The following is a 15000-nucleotide window of genomic DNA, read 5'->3' on the forward strand; positions in this document are numbered from 1 at the left end:
TTCTCTCTCTGTTTCTCTCTCTCTCTGTTTCTCTCTCTGTTTCTCTCTCTCTCTCTGTTCTCTCTCTCTGTTTCTCTCTCTGTTTCTTCTCTCTGTTTCTCTCTCTCTGTTTCTCTCTGTTTCTCTCTCTCTGTTTCTCTCTCTCTGTTTCTCTCTCTGTTTTCTCTCTCTTCTGTTTCTCTCTCTCTGTTTCTCTCTCTGTTTCTCTCTCTCTGTTTCTCTCTCTCTGTTTCTCTCTCTCTGTTCTCTCTCTCTGTTTCTCTCTCTGTTTCTCTCTCTCTGTTTCTCTCTCTGTTTCTCTCTCTGTTTCTCTCTCTCTGTTTCTCTCTCTCTGTGTTTCTCTCTCTGTTTCTCTCTCTCTGTTTCTCTCTCTGTTTCTCTCTGTTTCTCTGTTTCTCTCTCTCTTTTCTCTCTCTCTCTGTTTCTCTCTCTGTTTCTCTCTCTGTTTCTCTCTCTCTGTTTCTCTCTCTGTTTTCTCTCTCTCTGTTTCTCTCTCTCTCTTCTCTCTCTCTGTTTCTCTCTCTGTTTCTCTCTCTCTCTGTTTCTCTCTCTCTCTGTTTCTCTCTCTCTGTTTCTCTCTCTGTTTTCTCTCTCTCTATCTCTCTCTCTGTTTCTCTCTCTCTGTTTCTCTCTCTCTATCTCTCTCTCTGTTTCTCTCTGTCTCTCTCTCTGTTTCTCTCTCTCTGTTTCTCTCTCTCTCTGTTTCTCTCTCTCTGTTTTCTCTCTCTCTATCTCTCTCTCTGTTTTTCTCTCTGTTTCTCTCTCTGTTTCTCTCTCTCTGTTTCTCTCTCTCTTTCTCTCTCTCTGTTTCTCTCTCTCTGTTTCTCTCTCTGTTTCTCTCTCTGTTTCTCTCTCTCTTCTCTCTCTCTGTTTCTCTCTCTGTTTCTCTCTCTCTCTGTTTCTATCTCTCTGTTTCTCTCTCTGTTTCTCTCTCTCTGTTTCTCTCTCTCTGTTTCTCTCTCTCTGTTTCTCTCTCTGTTTCTCTCTCTGTTTCTCTCTCTCTGTTTTCTCTCTCTGTTTCTCTCTCTGTTTCTCTCTCTGTTTCTCTCTCTGTTTCTCTCTCTGTTTCTCTCTCTCTGTTTCTCTCTCTCTGTTTCTCTCTCTCTGTTTCTCTCTCTCTGTTTCTCTCTCTGTTTCTCTCTGTTTCTCTCTGTTTCTCTCTCTCTCTGTTTCTCTCTTTCTGTTTCTCTCTCTCTGTTTCTCTGTTTCTCTTTCTGTTTCTCTGTTTCTCTCTCTGTTTCTCTCTCTGTTTCTCTCTCTCTGTTTCTCTCTCTCTGTTTCTCTCTCTCTCTGTTTCTCTTTCTGTTTCTCTCTCTGTTTCTCTCTCTCTGTTTCTCTCTCTGTTTCTCTCTCTCTGTTTCTCTGTCTCTCTGTTTCTCTTTCTGTTTCTCTGTTTCTCTCTCTCTGTTTCTCTGTTTCTCTCTCTGTTTCTCTCTTTCTGTTTCTCTCTCTCTGTTTCTCTCTCTCTGTTTCTCTCTTTCTGTTTCTCTCTCTCTGTTTCTCTCTCTCTCTGTTTCTGTTTCTCTCTCTGTTTTTCTCTCTGTTTCTCTCTCTTTTCTCTCTCTCTGTTTTCTCTCTCTCTGTTTCTCTCTCTCTGTTTCTCTTTCTCTGTTTCTCTCTCTCTGTTTCTCTCTCTCTGTTTCTCTCTCTGTTTTCTCTCTCTGTTTCTCTCTCTGTTTTCTCTCTCTGTTTCTCTCTGTTTCTCTCTGTTTTCTCTCTCTGTTTCTCTCTCTCTGTTTCTCTCTCTGTTTCTCTCTCTCTGTTTCTCTCTCTCTCTTTCTCTCTCTGTTTCTCTCTCTGTTTCTCTCTCTGTTTCTCTCTCTGTTTCTCTCTCTGTTTCTCTCTCTGTTTCTATCTCTCTGTTTCTTCTCTCTCTCTCTGTTTTCTCTCTCTGTTTCTCTCTCTGTTTCTCTCTCTGTTTCTCTCTCTCTGTTTCTCTCTCTCTGTTTCTCTCTCTCTGTTTCTCTCTCTCTCTTTTCTCTCTCTGTTTCTCTCTCTGTTTCTCTCTCTGTTTCTCTCTCTGTTTTCTCTCTCTGTTTCTCTCTCTGTTTCTCTCTCTCTGTTTCTCTCTCTCTGTTTCTCTCTCTCTGTTTCTCTCTCTCTGTTTCTCTCTCTCTGTTTCTCTCTCTCTGTTTCTCTCTCTCTGTTTCTCTCTCTCTGTTTCTCTCTCTGTTTTTCTCTCTCTGTTTCTCTCTCTCTGTTTCTCTTCTCTGTTTTTCTCTGTTTCTCTCTCTGTTTCTCTCTCTCTGTTTCTCTCTCTCTCTATCTCTCTCTCTGTCTCTCTCTCTGTTTCTCTCTCTCTCTGTTTCTCTCTCTCTCTGTTTCTATCTCTCTGTTTCTCTCTCTCTCTGTTTCTCTCTCTCTGTTTCTCTCTCTCTCTGTTTCTATCTCTCTGTTTCTCTCTCTCTCTGTTTCTCTCTCTCTGTTTCTCTCTCTCTCTCTCTGTTTCTCTCTCTCTCTGTTTCTATCTCTCTGTTTCTCTCTCTCTCTGTTTCTCTCTCTCTGTTTCTCTCTCTCTCTGTTTCTCTCTCTCTGTTTCTCTCTCTCTGTTTCTCTCTCTCTCTGTTTCTCTCTCTCTGTTTCTCTCTCTCTGTTTCTCTCTCTCTGTTTCTCTCTCTCTCTGTTTCTCTCTCTCTGTTTCTCTCTCTCTGTTTCTCTCTCTCTCTGTTTCTCTCTCTCTGTTTCTCTCTCTCTCGCTCTGTGCTTCTCTTTTTGTTTTATTTTTGGCACAAATCACACACAAATCACACACAAATCACACACAGAGCCCTGTAACAGAATAGAGTATGTGTGTTTGTAGGACGTGGCAGAGTCATGGGGAGCCAGAGGAGGTGTGTGGTCCTCTGATAGACGTGTCCAAACACCTGACCAACCTCCGTTACTCCGTCTGGAACGACATGCTGCACATAACCCCTTACAGTGAGTCTGGGGGGAGGGACAGAGTGGTGTGTCCCCTATCTCCCCCTCTCACTTTCCCTCCCCCTGCCCCCCACTTCCCCCAACCCCTCCCTTTCAGCTCCAGTAACCCTGGACCCGACCACGTCCTGCCCATCTCTGGTCCTCTCCCCTGGGCTAACCTCTGTCCAGCTGGGAAAGGAGAGGATCCAGATCCAGCCTGCTAACCCGGAGAGATTTGACCCGATCGACTGTGCTCTGGGCTGGGAAGGATTCAGTGCCGGCACCCACTGCTGGACCGTGGAGGTGGGGCACTCACTGACAGAGGATGGGTTTCAAATGGCACACTGTTCACTATTTGGTGCTTTTGACCAGGGCCCATAAACACACACTGATGGAGGTTCTTGGTGCTTTTGACCAGGGCCCATAAACACACATGGATGGAGGTTCTTGGTGTTTTTGACCAGGGCCCATACACACACACTGATGGAGGTTCTTGGTGTTTTTGACCAGGGCCCATACACACACACTGATGGAGGTTCTTGGTGCTTTTGACCAGGGCCCATAAACACACACTGATGGAGGTTCTTGGTGATTTTGACCAGGGCCCATAAACACACACTGATGGAGGTTCTTGGTGCTTTTGACCAAGGCCCATAAACACACACTGATGGAGGTTCTTGGTGCTTTTGACCAGGGCCCATACACACACACTGATGGAGGTTCTTGGTGCTTTTGACCAGGGCCCATACACACACATGGCTCTTTATTGATGGTTTTGGAGGAATATTATATGTATTTGTCTTTCAGGAATGTTACTTTGTCGGTACAATTCAAAATATCATTTTAAGTATACAAGAGTATAATGATAACAAATATATCTTGCTTCAAGGTTGGAGAGAGCAGCAACTGGACAGTTGGTGTGGCTAGCCAATCGGTGCGTAGGAGGGAGGAGTTTGAGGCGTGTCCGGAGGAGGGGCTATGGACCCTCAGCCTACGGAATGGGACGTACCGTGCCATGACCACACCCTGTACCACCCTCCCTCTGGACTGGTCCCGCCCCTTTCACAGGATCAAGGTGGGGCAATAGTTAGATAAGAGGGTGTACTTGAGAGAGGGGGAGGCACACCCACAAGTATTAGAATAGAATAAAATAGATTCAGTTAATTAACTGTTGATCCTGTGTGTCTAACTTAGTCTTCTGTTTCTGTAGTTTTACCCTGTAAGACAGAGTGCCAACAACAGATTTCCTTTTTTGTTAATTTATCATTTCTTATAGATAAACCATCCTCATAAAATCAAGTTTTATGTTATCTTTAGGTGTTTCTGGACTGGGAGGAGGGTCAGGTGGAATTCTGGGATGCCATGAGGGACAAACTCCTGTTCACCTTCAAGCACCGCTTCACAGAGACGCTGTATCCGTACTTCGAGAGCAGCTGTTCTAAGTGCTGGCTAGTGGTGTTACCCCAGAGAGTGTGTGTGGAGGTAGAGCTAGAGCCTATCCCTGAGGATGACGATGGAGACCAGATCCCACACGACGGATCATCCAATGAGGGAGAGGATACCGAGACTAGATCCACTGACGACAGCAAGCTGACAGAAACCGGATCCCCTGTCGAAGCCCAGATCCCAATGACCGGATCTCCCAAGATCTCAACCACTGACCAGAACCAAGAGACAAGATCCCCTGACAAAACGTCAAACACTGGATCCGCTCAAAGGATGGGCCGGATCCCAAAGACTAAATCCACCGGAAAGGGAAAGATCCCACAGACTGGATCCGCTGTTCAGAAGCAGATCAAAAACACCAGATCCAATGGAAGCTACCACATCACGAAGGATAGGCCGCTAGTCCAGGTCAGGAGGACAGGATCCACTGAGTGATCCACTGAGTGATCCACTGAGAGATCCACAAGCAAGTTGCCCTGCAGCTCAGCCCAGATCATCCAACACACAAGAGATCACCCAACACAGACTAGATCTCTCCTACCTCCACAGACTAGATCCCCTACCTCCACAGACTAGATCCCCTACCTCCACAGACTAGATCTCCTACCCCCACAGACTAGATCTCCTATCTCCACAGACTAGATCCCCCTACCTCCATAGACTAGATCCCCTACCTCCATAGACTAGATCTCCTACCTCCATAGACTAGATCCCCTACCTCTGTTGACTAGATCTCCTACCTCCACAGACTAGATCTCCTACCTCCACAGACTAGATCTCCTACCTCCACAGACTAGATCCCCTACCTCCATAGACTAGATCTCCTACCTCCATAGACTAGATCCCCTACCTCCACAGACTAGATCCCCTACCTCCACAGACTAGATCTCCTACATCCACAGACTAGATCTCCTACCTCCTTAGACTAGATCCCCTACCTCCATAGACTAGATCTCCTACCTCCATAGACTAGAACCCCTACCTCCACAGACTAGATATCCTACCTCCACAGACTAGATCTCATAGATGCTGTCATTGACTAGATCACCTAACACACTATATTTGAGATCTCTTACAAGCATTTCTGTGTAATGTTGTAATACACAGTGTATAATAGTGGAGGTAATGTTGTAATACACAGTGTATTATAGTGGAGGTAATGTTGTAATACACAGTGTATTATAGTGGAGGTAATGTTGTAATACACAGTGTATTATAGTGGAGGTAATGTTGTAATACACAGTGTATTATAGTGGAGGTAATGTTGTAATACACAGTGTATTATAGTGGAGGTAATGTTGTAATACACAATGTATTATAGTGGAGGTAATGTTGTAATACACAATGTATTATAGTGGAGGTAATGTTGTAATACACAGTGTATCATAGTGGAGGTAATGTTGTAATACACAGTATATTATAATAGAGGTAATGTTGTAATACACAGTGTATTATAGTAGAGGTAATGTTGTAATACACAATGTATTATAGTGGAGGTAATGTTGTAATACACAGTGTATTATAGTGGAGGTAATGTTGTAATACACAGTGTATCATAGTGGAGGTAATGTTGTAATACACAGTGTATCATAGTGGAGGTAATGAAGCATCTGTTCTCCCAGTGTAATACACAGTGTATTATAGTGGAGGTAATGTTGTAATACACAGTGTATTGTAGTGGAGGTAATGTTGTAATACACAGTGTATCGTAGTGGAGGTAATGTTGTAATACACAGTGTATTATAGTGGAGGTAATGCTGTAATACACAGTGTATCATAGTGGAGGTAATGTTGTCATACACAGTGTATCATAGTGGAGGTAATATTGTTATACACAGTGTATCATAGTGGAGGTAATGTTGTCATACACAGTGTATCATAGTGGAGGTAATGCTGTAATACACAGTGTATCACAGTGGAGGTAATGTTGTAATACACAGTGTATTATAGTAGAGGTAATGTTGTAATACACATTGTATTATAGTGGAGGTAATGTTGTAATACACAGTGTATTATAGTGGAGGTAATGTTGTAATACACAGTGTATTATAGTGGAGGTAATGTTGTAATACACAGTGTATTATAGTGGAGGTAATGTTGTAATACACAGTGTATTATAGTGGAGGTAATGTTGTAATACACAGTGTATTATAGTGGAGGTAATGTTGTAATACACAGTGTATTATAGTGGAGGTAATGTTGTAATACACAGTGTATTATAGTGGAGGTAATGTTGTAATACACAGTGTATTATAGTGGAGGTAATGCTGTAATACACAGTGTATCACAGTGGAGGTAATGTTGTAATACACAGTGTATTATAGTGGAGGTAATGTTGTAATACACAGTGTATCATAGTGGAGGTAATGCTGTAATACACAGTGTATCACAGCGGAGGTAATGTTGTAATACACAGTGTATTATAGTAGAGGTAATGTTGTAATACACATTGTATTATAGTGGAGGTAATGTTGTAATACACAGTGTATTATAGTGGAGGTAATGTTGTAATACACAGTGTATTATAGTGGGGGTAATGTTGTAATACACAGTGTAGCATAGTGGTGGTAATGTTGTAATACACAGTGTATCATAGTGGTGGTAATGTTGTAATACACATTGTATTATAGTGGAGGTAATGTTGTAATACACAGTGTATTATAGTGGAGGTAATGTTGTAATACACAGTGTATTATAGTGGAGGTAATGTTGTAATACACAGTGTATTATAGTGGAGATAATGTTGTAATACACAGTGTATTGTAGTGGGGGTAATGTGGTAATACACATTGTATTATAGTGGGGGTAATGTGGTAATACACAGTGTATTATAGTGGAGATAATGTTGTAATACACAGTGTATTATAGTGGAGGTCATGTTGTAATACACAGTGTATTATAGTGGAGGTCATGTTGTAATACACAGTGTATTATAGTGGAGGTAATGTTGTAATACACAGTGTATTATAGTGGGGGTATTGTTGTAATACACAGTGTAGCATAGTGGTGGTAATGTTGTAATACACAGTGTATCATAGTGGAGGTAATGTTGTAATACACAGTGTATCATAGTGGAGATAATGAAGCATCTCAGTTCTCCCAGTGTAATGTGTTTTGAATAAAGAACAAATAAAGAATGATACTGTTTGAGTGATTAAAAAAACATGTTTTAACTGGGCAAGTCAGATAGGAACAAATTATTATTTACAATGACGGCCTAGTGGGGAACAGTGAGTTAACTGCCTTGTTCAAGGGCACAACAACAGATTTATACTTTGTCAGTTTGGGGACTTGATCAAGCAACCTTTCGGTTACTGGCCTAATGCTCTGACCACTAGGCTACCTGCCACACGTACAAACACTATGCTTAACATATTCACACCAAAATTAATACATCCTAATAAATGGTCACTTTTTTTATACAAACATTTACTCACATCAAATTCATAATCCTCCCCCCAAACCTGAAGACAATAGAAAACAGACTACTAGACGCTACAGTAAAGTGCAGTGTTTTTTCTCACAAGCACAGCTAACACAGAATATATGCTCTATCCCAAATGATACCATATTCCCTATGGGCTAAGATCAGAAGTAGTGCACTTCTGTATGGAGGGATTAGGGCTCTGGTCTAAAGTCTGTAATGGCACAATCTACACATAATACCCCAGAATGACAAAACGAAAACAGGTTGGAGAGAGGGAGGGAGGGAGGGAGTGAGTGAGGAGGGGAGCAAGGAGGGGAGCGAGGATTGAGAGAGGAGAGAGGGAGGGCTAGATGGATGGAGGGTAGGAGGGGAGCATGGAGGGGAGTGAGGATTGAGGGAGAGGGAGGGAGGGAGGAGGGGGGAGCGAGGATTGAGAGAGGAGAGAGGGAGGGCTAGATGGAGGGAGGGAGGAGGGGAGCGAGGATTGAGAGGAGAGAGGAGAGAGGGAGGCTAGATGGAGGGGGAGGGAGGGAGGGGAGCGAGGGAGGGCTTGAGGAGAGAGGAGAGAGGGAGGGGGCTAGATGGAGGGAGGGAGGAGGGGAGCGAGGATTGAGAGAGGAGAGAGGGAGGGCTAGATGGAGGGAGGGAGGAGGGGAGGAGGTTTGAGAGGAGAGAGGGAGGGCTAGATGGAGGGAGGGAGGAGGGGAGCGAGGTTTGAGAGAGGAGAGAGGGAGGACTAGATGGAGGGAGGGAGGAGGGGAGCGAGGATTGAGAAAGGAGAGAGGGAGGACTAGATGGAGGGAGGGAGGAGGGGAGGAGGATTGAGAAAGGAGAGAGGGAGGACTAGATGGAGGGAGGGAGGAGGGGAGCGAGGATTGAGAAAGGAGAGAGGGAGGACTAGATGGAGGAGGGGAGCGAGGATTGAGAAAGGAGAGAGGGAGGGCTAGATGGAGGGAGGGAGGAGGGGAGCGAGGATTGAGAAAGGAGAGAGGGAGGGCTAGATGGAGGGGGAAGAGAAGGACATTGGTCAACAGTATCCAAAGTAGACTCGATGGACAGAAGCTGCTCTCAAAATTGAACAATTACAGTGGGGAGAACAAGTATTTGATACACTGACGATTTTGCAGGTTTTCCTACTTACAAAGCATGTAGAGGTCTATAATTTCTATCATAGGTACACTTCAACTGTGAGAGACCTTCTCTCTGCCCCATGGTAATTGTGTAGAATTTCAGGAAATGAGTTATAAGATCTTCTCTCTGCCCCATGGTAAAATGTGTAGAATTTCCTTCTGAGGGCCTATAGAGGCAGGAAACTCTGAGGGCCCAGAATAGGCTAGTTGATACAATGTTGCACTTCACTAGCTCAAGTCAATACAGAAAGGGAGGCAGACAGACAGGCGGAGTAACTTCCAAACGAGCTTCAATGCCATACAATACTCCTTCTGTGGCCTCCAACTGCCCTTAAATGCTAGTAAAACCAAATGAATGCTCTTCAACCGTTCGCTGCCCGCACCCGCCCGCCCGAATAGCATCACTACTCTGGACTGTTCTGACCTAGAATACGTGGACAAGTACAAATACCTGGGTGTCTGCCTAGACTGTAAACTCTCCTTCCAGACTCATATCAAACATCTCCAATCCAAAATCAAATCTTGAATCGGCTTTCTATTTCGCAACACAGCCTCCTTCACTCACGCCGCCAAACTTACCCTTGTAAAACTGACTATTCCATCGATCCTCGACTTTGGCGATGTCATCTACAAAATAGTTTCCAATACTCTACTCAGCAAATTGGATGTAGTCTATCACAGTGCCATCCGTTTTGTTACCAAAGCCCCTTATACCACCCACAACTGCGACCTGTATGCTCTAGTCGGCTGGCCCTCGCTACATATTCGTCGCCAGACCCACTGGCTCCAGGTCATCTATACGTCTATGCTAGGTAAAGCTCCGCCTTATCTCAGCTCACTGGTCACGATAACAACACCCACCCGTAGCATACGCTCCAGCAGGTATATCTCACTGGTCATCCCCAAAGCCAACACCTTCCTTGGCCGCCTCTCCTTCCAGTTCTCTGCTGCCAGTGATTGGAACAAATTGCAAAAATCACTGAAGCTGGAGACTTACATTTCCCTCACTAACTTTAAACATCAGCTATCTGAGCAGCTAACCAATCGCTGTAGCTGTACATAGTCCATCTGTAAATAGCCCACCCAATCTACCTACCTCATCCCCATATTGTTTTATTTACTTTTCTGCTCTTTTGCACACCAGTATCTCTACTTACACACCATCATCTGCTCATCTATCACTCCAGTGTTAATCTGATAAATTGTAATTATTTCGCTACTATGGCCTATTTATTGCCTTACCTCCTCTCGCCATTTGCACACACTGTGAATAGACTTTCTTTTGTCTATTGTGTTATTGACTGTACGCTTGTTTATTCCATGTGTAACTCTGTGTTGTTGTTTCTGTCTTACTGTTTTGCTTTATCTTGGCCAGGTCATAGTTGTAAATGAGAACTTGGTCTCAACTAGCTTACCTGGTTAAATAAAGGTGAAATCAAATTTTTTTAAATAAGCTTTTTTGGGCTTAGGGGTTAGGGTTACAATCAGGGTCAGAATTTGAGTTAAGGGTTATGTTAGGGTTATACTTTTGAATGGGGAGCAGTTGTTTGGTCCCCACAAGGATAGTTAAACAAGTGTGTGTGTGTGTGTGTGTGTGTGTGTGTGTGTGTGTGTGTGTGGTAAGAAGACATCTACAGTAGGTTCTTTGTAACAACGATTTAATTGTAGATAACATTACAGATATACCAAAAGCGCACCCACCCACTGACACACCCACACAGATCCCCACCCACACAGACCCCCCAGCCATACAGACTCCTGCAGTCAAGTACAACACTAAGTGCTTTCATTCAGAACTCTGCTCATAGAATAACATAAAAATTATACATTCTAAAAAATACACAGTCGCTTTGAATAATTTTTCATATAATACACATTCATTTAAAAAAAAAATAAACTAAACCAAACCGATTGTTGAAGTGAAAGTGCAAAATAATAGAATTAAAAATAAATATTGATTGCAGACATTGTTTTGACAATTTCTTGAAGACTGCTGAGTATCTGGATGATTTTGCTTAGACCAAGTAGTAGGGTGGAACCTTAAAGGGCCCCACCCCCCCACCACTTGTTTTGGTTATCAGCTGAGGGATGTGACCACTTTCAAACAATAGACTGAGCTGTGGATGCAAGAACATCCGTGAGCTCAAAACGATGTTTTTTAACCATGTGACATTGTGTACAAACAATGGAGTAACACAAGCTTATACTTCAGGTTCTGATGTTCAACTTGAACAGTTCAACTTAACTTATTAGGCAGCTTTAAGTCATAATCAATGGCTATAAATAAATATAAATCACTCATTTAAAATTTTAAAAATTAATAATTTGATGTACCTTAGATCTGTGGCTAAGGACCTCTACCATGGCAGAACTGTACAGTACATTACTGTATTCTGATCCTAGATCTGTACCTAAGGACCACTACCACTTTATTCATGATATTATAATATTATCTTTTGTAGAGACCTTCACCCAACACCCAGCGACCTTCACCCAACACCTAGCGACCTTCACCCAACACCTAGCGACCTTCACCCAACACCTAGCGACCTTCACCCAACACCTAGCGACCTTCACCCAACACCTAGTGACCTTCACCCAACACCTAGCGACCTTCACCCAACACCTAACAACCTCGTCAGGAGGTTGGGATCTCTTGGCGTAACAACTAAGGTGTTGGGTTCACAGTCGCTGGACCCGGGTTCAGTTGGTCAGAAGTAAACTAACCTTCCTGTGTCCAGGAAAATGACCGTAGGATATCACATTGTCTTTAACCTTTCAAACAAATGACCAGGTTTTCCCCAAAATCCCGATTGGAGAATTCCTGCTTATTTCCTCCTGATTCCGGGAATCTTTCAACTGGGATTTCTGGGAAAAACCTGTCGATAAACACTGTTTTTGGACAAAAGCAGTGTGATTGATGAAGCCATGTTCTACTCAAAGACTCTTCTATTATCTCATTATATGCATAGAGGTCAGAGGTCAGAGGCATCATGCCCATAGGGGACACAGGGGCTTATCCAGGTTGTTAACTATCTTAGCTGACATGCCTGCTGGTAAAGCTGGCAGACTTTGGAAAAGAAAGCAATAACTAAATGTATTGAATCAGACTCATATTCCATTGAATATTTTAGCCATGTTTTAAAAAAGAGATTTCTTTAAAAAAGTAACCACCAGTCAGGAGGGTACAGACATCTCAAGAGATAAACTTAGACATGCAGAAATAAATATATATATATATTTGACATAAAATTAAACATAATGGTTTTGGCTCTAGATTGCAGGAAAAAGCTTTTTGAGGTCTTCTAAATGATTCAACTAGTCCCCTTTTGGACCACCCACCACCCACCATCCATCCTCTCATCCCCTTCTGGACCACCCACCACCCACCATCCATCCTCTCATCCCCTTCTGGACCACCCACCACCCACCACCCACCAGCCATCCTCTCATCCCCTTCTGGACCACCCACCACCCACCATCCATCCTCTCATCCCCTTCTGGACCACCCACCACCCACCATCCATCCTCTCATCCCCTTCTGGACCACCCACCACCCACCATCCATCCTCTCATCCCCTTCTGGACCACCCACCACCCACCATCCATCCTCTCATCCCCTTCTGGACCACCCACCACCCACCAGCCATCCTCTCATCCCCTTCCGGACCACCAACCATCCTCTCATCCCCTTTTGGACCACCCACCATCCATCCTCTCATCCCCTTCTGGACCACCCACCACCCACCAGCCATCCTCTCATCCCCTTCCGGACCACCAGCCATCCTCTCATCCCCTTCTGGACCACCCACCAGCCATCCTCTCATCCCCTTCTGGACCACCAGCCATCCTCTCATCCCCTTCTGGACCACCCACCAGCCATCCTCTCATCCCCTTCCGGACCACCAGCCATCCTCTCATCCCCTTCTGGACCACCCACCAGCCATCCTCTCATCCCCTTCTGGACCACCCACCAGCCATCCTCTCATCCCCTTCTGGACCACCCACCAGCCATCCTCTCATCCCCTTCTGGACCACCCACCAGCCATCCTCTCATCCCCTTCTGGACCACCCACCAGCCATCCTCTCATCCCCTTCTGGACCACCATCCATCCATCCTCTCATCCCCTTCTGGACCACCCACCAGCCATTATCTCATCCCCTTCTGGACCACCCACCACCCACCAGCCATCCTCTCATCCCTTCCGGACCACCAGCCATCCTCTCATCCCCTTCCGGACCACCAGCCATCCTCTCATCCCCTTCTGGACCACCCACCAGCCATCCTCTCATCCCCTTCTGGACCACCCACCAGCCATCCTCTCATCCCCTTCTGGACCACCCACCAGCCATCCTCTCATCCCCTTCTGGACCACCCACCACCCACCAGCCATCCTCTCATCCCCTTCTGGACCACCCACCAGCCATCCTCTCATCCCCTTCTGGACCACCCACCAGCCATCCTCTCATCCCCTTCTGGACCACCCACCAGCCATCCTCTCATCCCCTTCTGGACCACCATCCATCCTCTCATCCCCTTCCGGACCACCATCCATCCTCTCATCCCCTTCTGGACCACCCACCAGCCATTATCTCATACTCTGTGTCCCTTCAGATTGTTGGGGTGCATGAAGGCCCTGATAGAGGTTGCTATGGTAACACTTCATAATAACTATAACGAATAAGCATTTTAACAAACAATTCATGAACTGTAAAAAAATATATGTTTGTAAGCGTTTATAAAAGATCAGTAAAATAGTACTGATCTTTTGTGGCTGTAAAAAGGACATAAAGAGGATATAACTTCTGATTGGATGACATAAGATCAAATGGATTCCTATTGGATGACATTAAGAGCATATGGATTCCTATTGGTTGACAGGAAGATGATATATATTCTGATTGGATGACATAAACACCATATGGTCCATCTTTCTTTTCTGTCTGTAAGATGCTCTGCATATGAACATCTGCTAAATGACTGAAATGTAAATGTTACATCGGTGAAAATGAAACTACTGTGACATCATTGCATCATTGTCACTTCCTACTGTCTCTTATCCTATTGGATGACAGAAAGAGAATATGGAGTTCTATTGGATGACAAAGATCATATGGATTCCTATTGGATGGCATGAAGATCATTTAACTTCTGATTGGATAACGTAACGCTTGACAAGACAGTGGTTAACATCACGTTTGATATGAAGTGTCTAATCAGAGGAGGAATTTAAGGATTCCGAGCACTGATCACTGGGGCTAAGACACATTTAAGACACATTTTCTGCTGACCAGCTGGGCTAGTACACGCTTAGACAAGGGGGTTCCCTAAATGGGGTTTTCTGCTGACCAGCTGGGCTAGTACACGCTTAGACAAGGGGGTTCCTAAAGGGTTTTTCTGCTGACCAGCTGGGCTAGTACACACTTAGACAGGGGCTTTAAAGGGGTTTTCTCCCCTGACCAGCTGGGCTTACACGCTAGACAAGGGGTCCCTAAAGGGTTTTTCTGCTGACCAGCTGGGCTATACAAGTTTTCTGCCACCAGGGGTTCATCCAAGGGGTTCTGGACCAAGGGTTTTTCTGCTGACCAGCTGGGCTGGTACACGCATAGACAAGGGGGTTCCCTAAAGGGGTTTTCTGCTGACCAGCTGGGCTAGTACACGCTTAGACAAGGGGGGTTTTCCACGCTTAGACAAGGGGGTCCCTAAAGGGTTTTTCTGCTGACCAGCTGGGCTAGTACTTCGCTTAGACAAGCTGGGGTTCCTAAAGGGTTTTTTCTGCTGACCAGCTGGGCTAGTACATAACTTAGACAAGGGGCATTCCCTAAAGGGTTTTTCTGCTGACCAGCTGGGCTAGGTTAAGGGATTTTCTGCTGACCAGCTGGGCTAGTAAACAGGACATAAAGGGGTTCCTAAAGGGTTTTTCTGCTGACCAGCTGGGCTAGTACACGCATTAGACAAGGGGTTCCTAAAGGGGTTTTCTGCTGACCAGCTGGGCTAGTACACGCTAATTGCTGACCATAAACACCTTAGACAAGGGGTCCATCTTTTTTTGACCAGCTGGGCTGTACAGATAGACAAGGGGGTTCCTAAAGGGGTTT

The 15000-nt window shown here is 44.7% G+C and overlaps 1 protein-coding gene across 10 annotated transcripts; it reads left to right on the plus strand.

Moving 5' to 3' along the window:
* The first annotated feature begins 2755 nt into the window (after nt 1-2755).
* On the plus strand, nt 2756-7497 carry LOC121844786 (butyrophilin subfamily 3 member A3-like). Of its 10 annotated transcripts, none has more exons than XR_006082184.1 (5): nt 2756-2919; nt 3017-3201; nt 3788-3973; nt 4216-5942; nt 6674-7497. XR_006082184.1 is itself a non-coding variant. In XM_042315311.1 (4 exons), the coding sequence occupies exons 1-4, from the start codon at nt 2787-2789 to the stop codon at nt 4777-4779; spliced, it is 1068 nt and encodes a 355-aa protein (XP_042171245.1). In that variant the 5' UTR covers nt 2756-2786; the 3' UTR covers nt 4780-7495. The 10 variants fall into 10 exon arrangements, 1 of the variants encoding a protein (XP_042171245.1); XR_006082186.1 differs by having other exon boundaries at nt 7082-7496; XR_006082185.1 differs by having other exon boundaries at nt 4216-5466; nt 5501-7496.
* The last annotated feature ends 7503 nt before the right edge of the window (nt 7498-15000 follow it).

The sequence above is a fragment of the Oncorhynchus tshawytscha genome, unplaced genomic scaffold, assembly GCF_018296145.1.
Source record: "Oncorhynchus tshawytscha isolate Ot180627B unplaced genomic scaffold, Otsh_v2.0 Un_contig_5137_pilon_pilon, whole genome shotgun sequence".
NCBI lineage: Eukaryota > Metazoa > Chordata > Actinopteri > Salmoniformes > Salmonidae > Oncorhynchus > Oncorhynchus tshawytscha.

What these genes read in the sequence shown, in the direction of transcription:
- LOC121844786 (XM_042315311.1), top strand. Translation starts at nt 2,787, where the DNA reads ATGTGTGTTTGTAGGACGTGGCAGAGTCATGGGGAGCCAGAGGAGGTG. An exon ending in GCTGCACATAACCCCTTACA is followed by an intron (nt 2,920 to 3,016) that starts GTGAGTCTGGGG and finishes CCTCCCTTTCAG; the next exon opens with CTCCAGTAACCCTGGACCCG. An exon ending in GCCCCTTTCACAGGATCAAG is followed by an intron (nt 3,974 to 4,215) that starts GTGGGGCAATAG and finishes TGTTATCTTTAG; the next exon opens with GTGTTTCTGGACTGGGAGGA.